The 13487-nt window shown below is 33.3% G+C and overlaps 1 protein-coding gene across 4 annotated transcripts; it reads right to left on the bottom strand.

The window, feature by feature from the left end:
• Positions 1-1872: 1872 nt before the first annotated feature.
• LOC109092327 (uncharacterized protein C3orf18 homolog) lies at positions 1873-10881 on the bottom strand. 4 transcript variants are annotated; one of them, XM_042758970.1, is made up of 7 exons: positions 10783-10881; positions 9390-9883; positions 4182-4601; positions 3358-3383; positions 3114-3240; positions 2667-2700; positions 1873-2353 (listed from the first exon to the last, which is right to left on the bottom strand). In XM_042758970.1, exons 3-6 carry the CDS (start codon positions 4476-4478, stop codon positions 2695-2697), a joined length of 456 nt encoding a protein of 151 aa, XP_042614904.1. In that variant the 5' UTR covers positions 4479-4601; positions 9390-9883; positions 10783-10881; the 3' UTR covers positions 1873-2353; positions 2667-2694. The 4 variants fall into 4 exon arrangements, 3 of the variants coding, with proteins under 3 accessions (XP_042614904.1, XP_042614903.1, XP_042614902.1); XR_006160298.1 differs by having other exon boundaries at positions 2667-3240; XM_042758969.1 differs by having other exon boundaries at positions 1873-2700.
• Between the last annotated feature and the right edge of the window lie 2606 nt (positions 10882-13487).

Here is a 13487-nt window from a genome sequence, read left to right as displayed (position 1 = left end):
TAGTGTATATTGTTCTTTTTCTTGTTTTATTTTAATGTTTACAATGGAAAGAATAGATTCATATGTGTCTGTTTACACCAAACGAGAATAAGGACTTTATTAATGATGTAAAAGAACAATCATTATAATTCACAACAAGATAATGGTGAAATTCAGTACCTCAATGATTTTGTTTGCTCGTTCTAGACGATGGATGATTTGTCATTTGTTTTTAAATGCATATATTGTCAATGGCCAGTCTCGGGAACAGGATAACATTTTGGCACTATATTTTCATAATTAGTATATAGATATTTTTGATTCATCCAGTCTCATTTTTACTGCTATGAATTGTGTCATTGTGCTGACATGCGGATGGTGTTTACAACATGACTGATGTTTAAAGCTTCTCCTATTGTCAGTACAGTTGTGTTGTGTTAAATATTACAGTTCAGATGAAGTAGATGCACTTAAAAACAGGTATAATGATACCAATTTTTTTTTTTTTTTTTTTCAAAAAATATATTTTTCTAATCAGGAAGTTTTTGCTGTGAAGTCAGTCGAGCATTGTTCAAACGCATCAGGGTATATAGTGTCAGCGAAGTCATTTACGTATTAAAACTTTTGACGATGTGCCTCAGGTATCTTACCTCTTTTTTATATCCTTCAAAGGCCAGTAATGCTTTTTATGCAGCTGTATGTCAGTGAATAAAGTTCCTGTTTGAGACACTTTTTACATGATCCATCAGTTATTGTCTTTATTGCATTTATCCAAAATGATTCCCTAGTTTTCAAGAACACACCTGCACATGTCATAGTGTAAATATTCTTTTTATTATGTCCTTCATTGTCATAAAAGTTAAAAATGTCATTAAAATGACCCGCTGCTGGTTTGTGGTGCACAGAGAATTATTACAATTTTCTATTTCATCTACACAACCACACATACTGACAGAAATGCGCGCGCACACACACAGGGAAAAAAACCCATCATTTATGCAGATTCACAGGCTTTGTGACAGAACTTTTGTGTTTCAATGTTCAACTATCGGAAAAAGTGAGTTCATGTCACTTGGAAGATCTTTATAATTCTGTCTCTGAAATGGCTGACTGATGTCATGTCTGACACTTCATCACAATTATTAAACAAATGTATTTATTAAACAGGGAAGGTTCACGTGCTTCCTATTACTGAACATATCAGTTCACAGAACAGTCTTCAGCTGTGAAAAAATAATAAATCATGTAGTTCTCACATTCACCAAACTAATAAAGATTTCTTACAAACAAGAGGGGTTTAAAGTTGCATTTGGATTCCCTTCTTAAAAAGAATTTTTTTTTATCAGTCATTCAGAAACACAGTGAGCCTAATTTAGTGTTTCTAAAATCATTGTTTAATACATTATGCACATTTTATAAACCATGAGGCTCTAAGTGAGTCTTATAATAGAGATGAAAATAATGTTGCATGAGTTTTTATAACCATTGCACAGATCTAGCTGATTTCTAGAGTAGTGAAGAACTTTTTTTTAAAAGTGTCCTTAAAATGTGTAATGTCTTATTTGTCACTTTACACTGTAAAAAATATTCTCATCATTGTTTATTTGTTGCAGTAATTTCTGTCATTTGCACTCAGAGATTCTGGCTTTGTCATAATATAAAAAAATGCAATGATCTTAAAGAAATAGTCCTCTGGATCCTCTGCAGTGAATGGGTGCCGTCAGAATGAGAGTCCAACCAACTGATAAAAACATAACAATAATCCACAAGTAATTTACAATATGAGTCCTCTATCCATAATATTGCTTTCTCCAGTGAAAAACTCATCTGGTCTGAATCAGGGGAGAAATATGCATAGATCAAGCACCGTTTACAAGCCAAAACAGTTCTAAACAAATATGTCAGTGGGGATAGGGGATGGACTTTTTCACTGGATGAAGTGTTATTATGAATTATGGATTCATAATTCATTTTGACACATTTTGGCTAAAAGTGACGATTTAAAGTTAAAAAGCCTTGATGGAGATTTTGGCTTGAAATCTGTTCCCATGAAAAAACAAACTAGACATCTTGGATGGCCTGAGGGTGAGTCAAGTTTCATCTTATTTATCATTTTGGAGTGAGATATTCCTTTAACACTTCGTGTCGTAACTTTTGCTTAAGAAATTAATAACTACAAAAGCAGCAATTAATCCAGTATCGTACCAAATATGAATACAAATATTCCTGAATCCTGACGTCCAGTTGTCCAGATTTCTGTGTCCCTGTCTTTCTGTGCAGCATGTGAGTGTCGTCATGCATTAATGGCATCAGCCACGTCAGTGAAAACAAGTCGACTGGGTTTTTGAGCTGTTCCCTGATTTGTGGTCAGTGTCTGTGGCGAGAAAGAGAGAGTGAAAGTAAGTAAACAATACAGGATATTGACGGTAGAACATTATAGAATATAATTAATACAAATGTAAATCTAGTTCTACAATGAAACATTGCACAAATATGAATTAGCAAAATAAAATGAATTCTGTTATGTTAACGGTATGAGAACGAGACGAATGAGGCTCCTAGTGCCAGAACACAAATGGAGGAGAGTTTAAATGTGGATTCATTCACAGCTGTAGTTTGATTATGAGTATAAGTGATATTAAATGGATGTGTGGTAACTGACACATTTACAGTGATGAATACTTTACCACAAATAACAAACCACATGGCCTGGTGTCAGAACTTAAGAGAAATGAGAATGGAAGAAATCGAAATTAAGAAATAACATTCAAAAAGTATGGCATAAATTATTTTGAGAGACTCACCATGCTGTCTTAGTTTTGTAATAAATTCCATAAAAAACTTCCAGTTTTATTATCATTATATATTATACAGTTTGCAGTATCTGTATATAGTGCAGTATCTTACTTTAACAAAATAAGAGGGATCATACAAAATTCCTGAATTAGATATTTCACATAAACGTTACAACAGTTAGAAAACTCCTTCAGGTCTCACAAAATCTATCAATCTATCCATCAATCAGTCTATCAATCTAAAAAATAATAATAAATAACCATTTTAGTTTAGAATCAGCAACATTTTCGATGGTTTGTATGTCTTTGCCTTTGAACCGTGTGGTGTTGTGCTCTTACTTTGGAGTTTGGTCCTACTGGGCTTCCGTCTCGTCCGTGATCCAAGAGTTCCTGCTCTAGATCATCTTGTTCTTCAGCTGGATCAAAGTTATACATGGGCATCAGCTGGTGTCTCAGTTTCTCCAGTCTGTAGAAGAAAACCATCACAGCTTCTTTACTGACACTCTTCTATAGGAAACATCAGAGGGTTTCAATTAGACCCAAAAAGGGATTTCAGTCTTGCATTAAATATTCACTGAAGTACCTTTTCTTTTTCCTGATGTACAGAAGCTGGTGAGGAGAAGAAAAATGCATGAATGTTATCTAAGTTTCAGAAGTGTTATATAAATTTCATGAATTAGGCTACATTTTCAGTCATTTAAACTGGCAGGAAATTCCAGGGTATCTAACTAAAGTCTTAGCATGAATACTCAATGATAATCAAGTGTGAAGCACTGCAGTGATGTGGAAAATGTTAGTATTCAAGTCAAATAAATGTCTGTTATCATCTATGTAACTCAACATATGCATGACTTCAAGTTAATTTCAACACCATGACTCAATAATTTTGTCAGAAAAGAGAAAGTGTCATTTTAAATATAGCTACTTATATTAAACTTTTAGAAAAACTTTTCAAATGTTTGGGATCAATAAAATTGCATTACAATTTTGAAAGAAGTCTCTTCTGCTCACCAAGGCTGCATTTATTTGATTTAAAATACATTAAAACAGTAATATTGTAAAATATTATTTTAATTTCAAGTAAGTTTTCTATATGAATATACTTTAAAATGTCAATTATTCCTGTGATCAAAGCTGAATTTTCAGCATTAATCTTTCAGAAATCATTCTAATGCTGATCTGCTGCTCAAAAACCTTTCTTATTATTATCAGTGTTGAAAACAGTTGTGCTGCTTAATATTTTGTGGAAACTGTGATACATTTTCTTTTAGGATTCTGTAATGAGTTCAAAATAACTGCATTTATTGGAAATCTTTTGTAACATTATAAAAGTCTTCACTGGCACTTTTGAACAATTTTATCTGACATGTTTGTGTTGAGCAAAAATGACAACATTTTGGGTTGTACCACGACAACAGCCAGCCCAATAACTGTGATGATACCAAAGGGCACGAGCACCATCCCCATTCCGGCGCCTCCCACTGAAGCCATGGGCAGCTGTGTGGAGTTCAGGCCGGTCTCGTTGGCGGACGACGTGATGGAGCGGAAGGTGGTCCTGGACGTTACGTTTTCTGGCTCAGTTCTGGGCTCTGCTGAACTTGTGAGAATAGGAGTGAAGGCGGTGAGGGAGAGAGTGGGGGTCGGGAACGGGGTCAGGGTTTGGGTGGAGGTGAACATATCAGGTTTGGTGGTGGTCAGAGACATGGTTCTTGCAGGACACCGTTGTGGAGGCGAGCCGGGTGCTTTTTGAAGACAACCCTACTGTGATTCAGACCTCCAGCAGACCTCGGCCATGATGCTCATGTTGATCCTAAACTCCTAAGAATCCTGTGAATGAAGATTTGATGTTAGATACTGACTACTAACCTACCTAAATAGGCAGCTAAGGGGTCTATGGAAAAGTGTAGAAAAGCAGAGAATGAAAAGAAATTAAAAAAAAAAGTATAAATGATAATAAAAGTAGGTCAATATTGTGACAGTTTATACATGTATTTCATTTTTAGACTCATATTTGTTTTATTTTCAACATTAATAAGTTTTCATTCTTTCTGAAGACTGGTTGAAAACAACGGGATTTATCACTTCATTTTATTCTGCTGGCAGATAGATTTATTTCTTTTAATGTTTATGTATCGAAGTATATTTTGCTGGTAGGTATAAAAAAGAAAAAGTGTAACCTAATAGAACCATATATATTTTCCAGATAATATTTTACACATACTATAATATTTTTATTTTTCACAGTATTTATTAGGTCTTTCTTGGATTTTTTTAAATGTCTTTTCTGCTCATCAAGGGTGCATTTATGTGAAATACAATAAAACAGTTAGATTATACGTATTTTAAAATGTAATTGATTCCTGTGATCAAAGCTGAATTTTCAGCATCATTACTCCAGTTTTCAGTGTCACATGATCCTTCAGAAATCATTCTACCGATTTGTTGCTCAAGAAACATTTATTATAATGTTGAAAACGGTAGTGCAGCTTCATATTTTGTGTAAACTGTGATACTTTTTTTCAGTATTCTTTGATGCATAGAATGTTCAAGAGAACAGCATTATTACTGTCACTTTTGATCAATTTGATCAAAAAACTCTCATTGACCCCAAACACTCTAGTGCTAAACTCAACGTGAAGTTTTTTCTATTTCTTTATGAACATCTGAAATTTAATTAAGAAACATTATGAAACCTTCAGTCATTGTATTTGAAAGCACCCAATCAATTAGAAACTCAAAAAGGGGGGGAAAGGAATTTTAGATACAGTCATATTTGGAAAGCAGCGGCTCTATCAGTGAGAATATCTGTCTGATTGTATGATCTTGGCTGAATGTGTGTGTGTGTGTGTGTGTGTGTGTGTGTGTGTGTGTGTGTGTGTGTGTGTGTGTGTGTGTGTGTGTGTGTACACGAGTACAAACCCTGTGGACACCAAATGGATGTGTGAGCTTTTAAGATACTGTTGGCAAACCTCAAGCTTCCTTCCACATTACAGCCGTTAGGATCCGTGTATACGTGCGTTTGTGGATGTGGGGGCTGGAGGCAGGAACGAGGTTCGACGCTTAAAATAGAGAATAGGAGAATCTGCTCTTGAGATCTCGGTGGATGTGAATGAGAATGTAGAAATCTCCTAAACCGCAGCCTGTCTCCATTCACAAAGAAGTGCTCGTGCAGTTAAAGGGGCAAGTCAAAAAAAAAAAAAAAAAATAAAAATAAATTCAGTTATCACTTTCTTACCTTCATATCATTCCAAATCCGTATGACTTTCTTTAGTCAAAGAATGGAATTCTTTTGAAGCCATATGATAATTTTGCTATTTGCTGAAAATTTGACTTAATTTCCGGTCTGTTCCTCACAGTAAGATATTATATGACCTCTGAAGACTCAGAATATTGTGCATGAGTCATATGGACAAATTTGATACTTTTATGGTGCTTTTCATCCAATCTTTTGTTGTATGGACAAAAGCAATGTAAATATTATTTATTATAATACATCTACATCTCATACAGGCTTGGAACCACATAGAATTCAGTAAATTAATATGTAATAAATATAAAATTCCTCCATCCAGACATGACCATTTTGATAAATATGTAGCTAGATCAACACAAATATAAAAGACTGCACAGCTTTTAAAGGCATGGATCACCCTTGTTTTTGAATATAAAATTTGACATGTACAGTTAAAAAGTTTGTTGTGTTGCTCTGTATAGTCAGTGCAACTTTTATTCTGCAAATACACCACCATTCAAAATTTTGAGGTCAGCATGATTTCTTATGAAAGAAATTAATACTTTTATTTAACAAGTATGCATCAAATTGATCAAAAAGTGACAGTAAAGACATAATGTTACAAAAGATTCCTATTTCAAATACATGCAGTTCTTATGAAGTTCGTATTCTGCAAAGAATCCAGCGCAACTGTTTTCAACATAATCAGAAATGTTTTTGAGCAGCCAATCAGCATATTAGAATGATTTCTGAAGGATCATGTGACACTGAAGACTGGAGTAATGATGCTGAAAATTCAGCTGTGCATTACAGGAATAAATTAACATTTAAAATATATTCAGATAGAAAAGATTTATTTTAAATTGTAATAATATTTCACAATATTACTGTTTTTACTGTATTTTAAAACAACTAAACACAGCCTTGGTGAGCAGAAGAGACTTCTTTCAAGAAAATAAATAAATTCTTATTGATCCCAAACTTAAGAACGGTACTGTATGTGTACAGTATGTAGGGAAGTGTGTTTGTCTAAATGTGCGTGATATAATGGTAATATTTCACTCCAAAACAAACTTCTTTTTTTAATACCATTCTGATATTATTTTAATAACAACTAAACACATCTTCTTCTCAAATTTCATGTCATGCAAAAAAATAAATAAATAAATAAATTCGCATTCTCCCTACTTTTATGTAAAAAGAAAAGAAATAAATGACTTGATTTATACATAATCATTGTATTTGTTGTACTGCCTTAAATTTAGCAGAATTCATACTAATGAAACTTACCTTTGAGGAAAAATTGGGATGAAAATGTATGTAATTATCATATGAAACTGTCACAATGAAAAAGACCTTAAAGGAATAATTCACCCGAATTATCTTCTTTTGTGTTCTGCAGAAGAAGGAAAATCATACAGGTTTGGAAATACATTAAGGCAAGTAAATAATGGTAGAATTGTCATTTAAATGGTCCTTATTTTATATTTTATATTTATAATATCTTTTTTACTGTTTTTTAATTTGAAGTGAAGTTTAAATTGGACATATTTACATGAGATTCACCCATAGTTCTCCTGAAAGTGTGTGTGTGTGTGTGTGTGTGTGTGTGTGTGTGTGTGTGTGTGTGTGTGTGTGTGTGTGTGTGTGTGTGTGTGTGTGAGTGCACGCGCATTTTTGTTGCCGTTATGTAGTTTTCTCCCTCACTGCAGCAGCCGGGCAGAAGTGGGTGTCGTGGCAGGATGTGGGTACAAGAGTGGCACAGAGAAAGAGAAAGACAGACAGCACCAGTCTGATACTGTACCTAGGAAAGCAAGTACCCAGAAACAGCTCACGTTGAAAGAGGTACGTTTCGTAAGAGATGAAGACAGATGTGTTCATGCTCTTCCTCGCTGTTTCTCTCTCTCATTCTCTCTCACTTTTTAACAACAGGCCACCTGTGGCTGACACGCTGACTGTCTTCTGATATACTCCCCCACTTGCAGATTTTAGATGATCAGGTAAATATTAGTTATGCTTGCAGTACTATTGCTCAAACTAAATACAAGTGTTCTGAACAAACCCTGAAACTAAGAATTCAAATGAAGTGTGTAACTCATGCTGTTACTTCACTCAGTGATCTATTTTTTCAGAATTTTTTGATGGTGAAAAAAAAAAATCCCACAGACTTACATTGAAGGAAAGACTGGATACATATCTAGAGACCAGAGTATCAGTCTTTTAACCAGTAGCAACTACCCATAAATACCACAGCAACCAGCTAAAACCAATGTTATTTTAGTATTATTTATACAGTATATATGAATATTTTGAATTAGCTTTTATTCTATATACAAGTATATATATATATATATATATATATATATATATATACACACACACATACGTACAAACATATGTATGTATGTATTCTATTCAGCTTTAATATTTATTTTAGTTTTAGTAATTTTAGGACTTAAACTTGATGCAACGACCACAAACAACAATTTCAGCTCATCCCTCAGTATGTAAAAAAAGCAAAAGCTATCTTTCCAGTAATGCATCTACAAAACTATAGAGTGTTTAAAAGCAGAAATGTGCAACTACCATTTTCTTTAAAGCACTATGAATATTTCTTCCCTGCAAAATGTGTTATGTGAGTTCTAAAAAATCTATTATGCATCATCTCCTGGATGACATTTGCTCTATGTAAACACTGCCTTTTTTCGGATATCACATACTTTTTTTGTAACCTTGCACATATTATACAAATTTTCCCCTTTTCATTGTCATTACAGGAGTCATGTATAACTTTGGGGTCTTAGCTTTGCACAGGCAAGCAATTCTTATGATCTCATTTCACAGTCTTTTGGCTGTACTTTCAAAGCGGTTTGTTTTAAATCATTCCTGGTGCAGTGAATTGCTCTGTAAGCACAGTACTGTAAATGTGATTTTGTTTGTTTATACGCACTGAAATAATCAACAACAGCAGTCAAACTCCTACAGGTCCTTGTCTTCCTTACTGATCTTTTCCCTGTCAAAGGAAGTTCAAACACAGGGGACAGAAATATCTGCAGCCAATCCCAGTAATCTGTGCTTCTTACATAATCATTTAGGATGAACGCTCTGTCTCCGAGTCCTCACTGTACGTTTCACAAACAGTCTGCACGCTTAATGAAGAACATGTTAGTCCCTCGGCCAATCAGAATGCTCCGGGCTCTCTTAAGCCTGCCTCTTCGACCAATCACAGGCCACCAACATAGACACCAAAATAGCATGCCTGCTCCTGTGTCTTATCAGTAATAAATCTGTTTTCCTGCATGAACTGCATTTAATAAGTGTACATTTTCTGAAGTCTGATGAGTAACTGTTTGTCTCTGGCTGCTGACATGAGAGATACTGACCTATTCGTGGAGAGATGTGGCCACGGCTGATGTCCTTCCAAGGTTTTCCAGGCAGCCGATGGAAAAAAGGAGAGGGAATTTCTCCTTTCACCCCTCCTCCTTCGTTCCTCAGCTAGAACAGAGCAGCTGAGAGGCTGTAAACTGAAAGGTTTTTCCCCCTCTGGGTCCCTACTTTCACCACATTCTCCCTCTGTACAAAATCACGTCTCGTTTCTTGCTTCTCAGCTGTCTTCTGGTTTTCTTTCATAGCATTTTATTCAAAGGGCGAAACGAGAAGAGCTACAAGGATGCTACAAACCCAAGCTGTGTGATCCAGTAATCTCCTGCTCCTTTCCTGGACTGCTATTGGATGGCTGTGGGGCAGCTGTAGGCTGTGATTGGCTCGTCTGGCTATCCGTCTGTCTTAGCAGAGATGAGGACAGGATTTAATGGTTGGACACACCGGATGCTGTGAATGTGTCCAGGGAAGAGAGTTCAGGGATTTTAACCCCTTGCTGCCTCACATGTGCATTGTGTGAACAAAGGTGAGATGTGTTAAGGTTAGGATCTTAAACATATATGGAAAAGCATTTTTGCAGTTTAATTTTAGTTGTTTTATTTATTGTCTTGATTAATTAAATAATTAATTTTCTTTCTAAATTCACCAGAAACCTCCTAATTCTTTCTCTCTTTATATATACTAATACTATTGTATGTGTGTGTATAATTGTTTATTATTTTTTATATATTATCTTAACAGAATAGAATAGAATAGAATAGAATAATATATATTTATATATATATATATATATATATATATATATATATATATATATATATATAGATATATATATAAATATATATATATATAAAATGCTGTAATTGACATGAAAATTTCCCAATGCAAAAATCATAATGGTCCCGGCATAATTTTCTTTATGCAAACTACAACTAGCCTACATTTTTAATTAAGTTTATGACATGTAAATGGTATATAATGATATATGTATTTAATTCATTTATATAATTATAATATCATTGAAATGAATAAAATCTCTAATGTCAGAAAAATGATCACATTGTATTAATAAGCCTAGTACTGAAAATAACTATATAAATACTGTAAAATATGTAATATTTAAAAGAGAATTAAAGAATATTTTTGTAATAATTTAAAAAATTTGTTTTTTTTACAAATCAATTTGTTTCCTTGTTTGTTGTAGGCAATTAAATTAGGTAATATTATTTATTAAATAATTATTAGTAGTACATCTGCTTGTTTTCCTTAGCAATACTTAACTAAGGACTATTTTGTTAATCCATAAAAACCTTAAATTAAATAAAAAAGCCTATCATGTTAAATATTACTGTGTTTGATATCAAAGTTTTGAGGGTGTTTCAGTGTAGACTTTACCTTTTCTTCAGACAAGGCCCTGCATTCTGCATCCTGTGTTTTTAGCCTCTTTCATGGTGCAGAGCCACCAAACTCTGGAAACTTTCACTTTTAAAGGTGCCCTTACCTGTCAAAACAACATTTTATTATGACTATTAAACATCAGTATTATTAAAGTGCCTTTTATCCAACATATGTGTTGATGCTAAGTGCTAGCCACTGTATGTAGGACAACTAATCCTTGATTAAAATTAATTCTTGACTAAAAGTTAATCCAAAAGATGGATGGATTATGAATGATGTAATTCTATAAATGGGCTCAAGACTAAACCACATCCGCTGCCTAATGTTTTGTAACAATTATTAAAATGCTACTGTCACGTACACAATCTGCAGATGGCTTCCTCCATATGCTATTAAAAATATCTTCCTGGCCAACGCTGCCTCCTAGCGGTGACAATGCATTAGTGCTGATCCACATTAATCCTCTTAGTTTTCTGTTTATGAAACACAGGTCAAACTGCTCTCAAATTAACTGTCTAACATGCTAAGAGGAGGAAATACAGAGCAAATATAATCCTTAGTTACAAAATAATAAATGTAAGCAACACTCTGTGTACCATATGCAATTTTTTGTATGATTTCATATCCCTTCATATCCCATCTTTTACATTGTTCATTGCAAATTATGTTATATACGTAGCAGTTTTAGAGAAAAGTTAACATTTGAAAAAAAGATGGCTTTCAGACCTCCATCATTTTTGTTGTTTATTTACCAATATAAGCCAATATAAACATAAAAATTATACGCCAGATGCACGACCTTTAGTAATCAACCTGTTTTTCAGTTATTTCATTTAAGAAACATACTAATATAAGATGAAAAGAATATATCAAAAGCATTTATTTAAAAATTATTCTTTATTCAGAGATAAGAAAGTGTCTTTCTCAGACAAAATACATAAAATTTTAATTTAATTATTAATTTTAGAAATGTAAGATACAGCATAATGGATATCAAGGAGTATAACAAACAGTAAATATTAATAGTATTATCATGGTGATGAATATGAAAATCATATAATAGCATGACTTCGACATGTTCTTGACAGGTTTTGTGAGATTTAATATATGTCATCTTCAGATTAAGAAATTATATATTGTTTTTATATAGAAAAGGAAGACTACCTAGGACCTTTACAATTTCTTTACATCATGACATTCTTTTCTTTTCTTTTCTCTCTTAATTCACATTACCATTAAGTCTAAAATGTTGTCAGATGTTATGAACAGTATGAAGGTAAAAGGACTTCACAGGATGTTATTTGGTGAATTCCAGCTGTCAACTGCAAAATATATGTCAAATGACTCTTTTGAGCACATTAAAGTTGACACGCAATGTCATAAGCGATCATTTTACATCCGTATTGTGACATATTTCTAAACACAAGTAAACTAAAAATTAATTTTATCCATTGGAAATCAATCGGACATTTAATTATCTCTATATGATGTGGTTTGAGAGGAAGGGATGAAAAATAAGTGTTGTGATGTCAGCTGAAAAGGGAAGCAGAACATTTGTTTCATGTTGTGGATATTCATGACGCCAAGTCACTGTGAAACATATGATTCAGGGCCCAAAATCTAGTGAACTAAAAAAAAAAAAAAAAATGAAGTTCTGGATAATTTTACCAAAGCTCCTCTCATTGTCACTAAATACTTCTCAAAAGCATCACATAATTGCTTAAAGTTCCTTTAATTTAATTTAATTAATTAATTTAATTTAATTTATGCATTTAGCAGACGCTTTTATCCAAAGCGACTTACAGTGCATTTAGGTTTTTAATTTTTATTTTGAATTTTACCTATTTTTACCTATATTTACCTAATTTCTGATTTCAAGACTAAAAGAGGGTGTTAAAATGCCCTGGTATTATTTGTTTTGGGAACATAATACCAAGGTATTCTTTGAAGTGCTAATACAATGCAAATACTTTGGTCAGCAAACTAACAAATGAATACCAGCGTACTGCATGACTCACTGGACATGTTAATATCACCTTTAACACTAACAAGTGCTAAAATGTAGGCTATACCATGGCACTACTATACCTCCCATCAGGAATATCACTTTATTACATTGAAAATCATCATTTCAATAGTCTTCAAACCAAATTAGAAGTTTAGTTTCAATTTGGTTTTCTTGCCATATCAGGAGAATGGGGCTAGTTGTCAAATGCTGATTTTATACACATTGCTCAAAGCCATACTATATATACTATATAAAGCCATACTATATTGACTTTGTATAGCCATACAAAGTCAACTATATAATCAAGGTAGATTTAAATCTTGTATACGAACATGCATGGGCCATGTTGACACAAAAGGCCAACATCTGTTAATTTTTTAATCGTTATTTTATTTATCGTTCCTTTTTATAATTGATGATGGCCTTATGTTTTGAGATGATGTTGTTTATCAAATAACTTTTTTTTCTTAATTATGGTGGAAATGTTCAATTGCCTTTTATATTCATTTCTTTAAGTTGTATAATTTTAGATAAACTCAGAAAAATATTGTCTGGAGTAAAAAAGTGACAACTTGCCCCAGTCTTCGCTCAAGTGTTATTTATAAGTTATAGTGGTATGTGTTTTGTATAATGATAAAAATTCGATGTAGATGACCTCAGAAAATCGCTGTGCAGCTGTGTGTAGCGACTGATG

Source organism: Cyprinus carpio, chromosome A6 (genome assembly GCF_018340385.1).
Source record: "Cyprinus carpio isolate SPL01 chromosome A6, ASM1834038v1, whole genome shotgun sequence".
NCBI lineage: Eukaryota > Metazoa > Chordata > Actinopteri > Cypriniformes > Cyprinidae > Cyprinus > Cyprinus carpio.
Note: the sequence above shows the minus strand (reverse complement) of the source record. Positions and strands in the feature narration are given on the sequence as shown.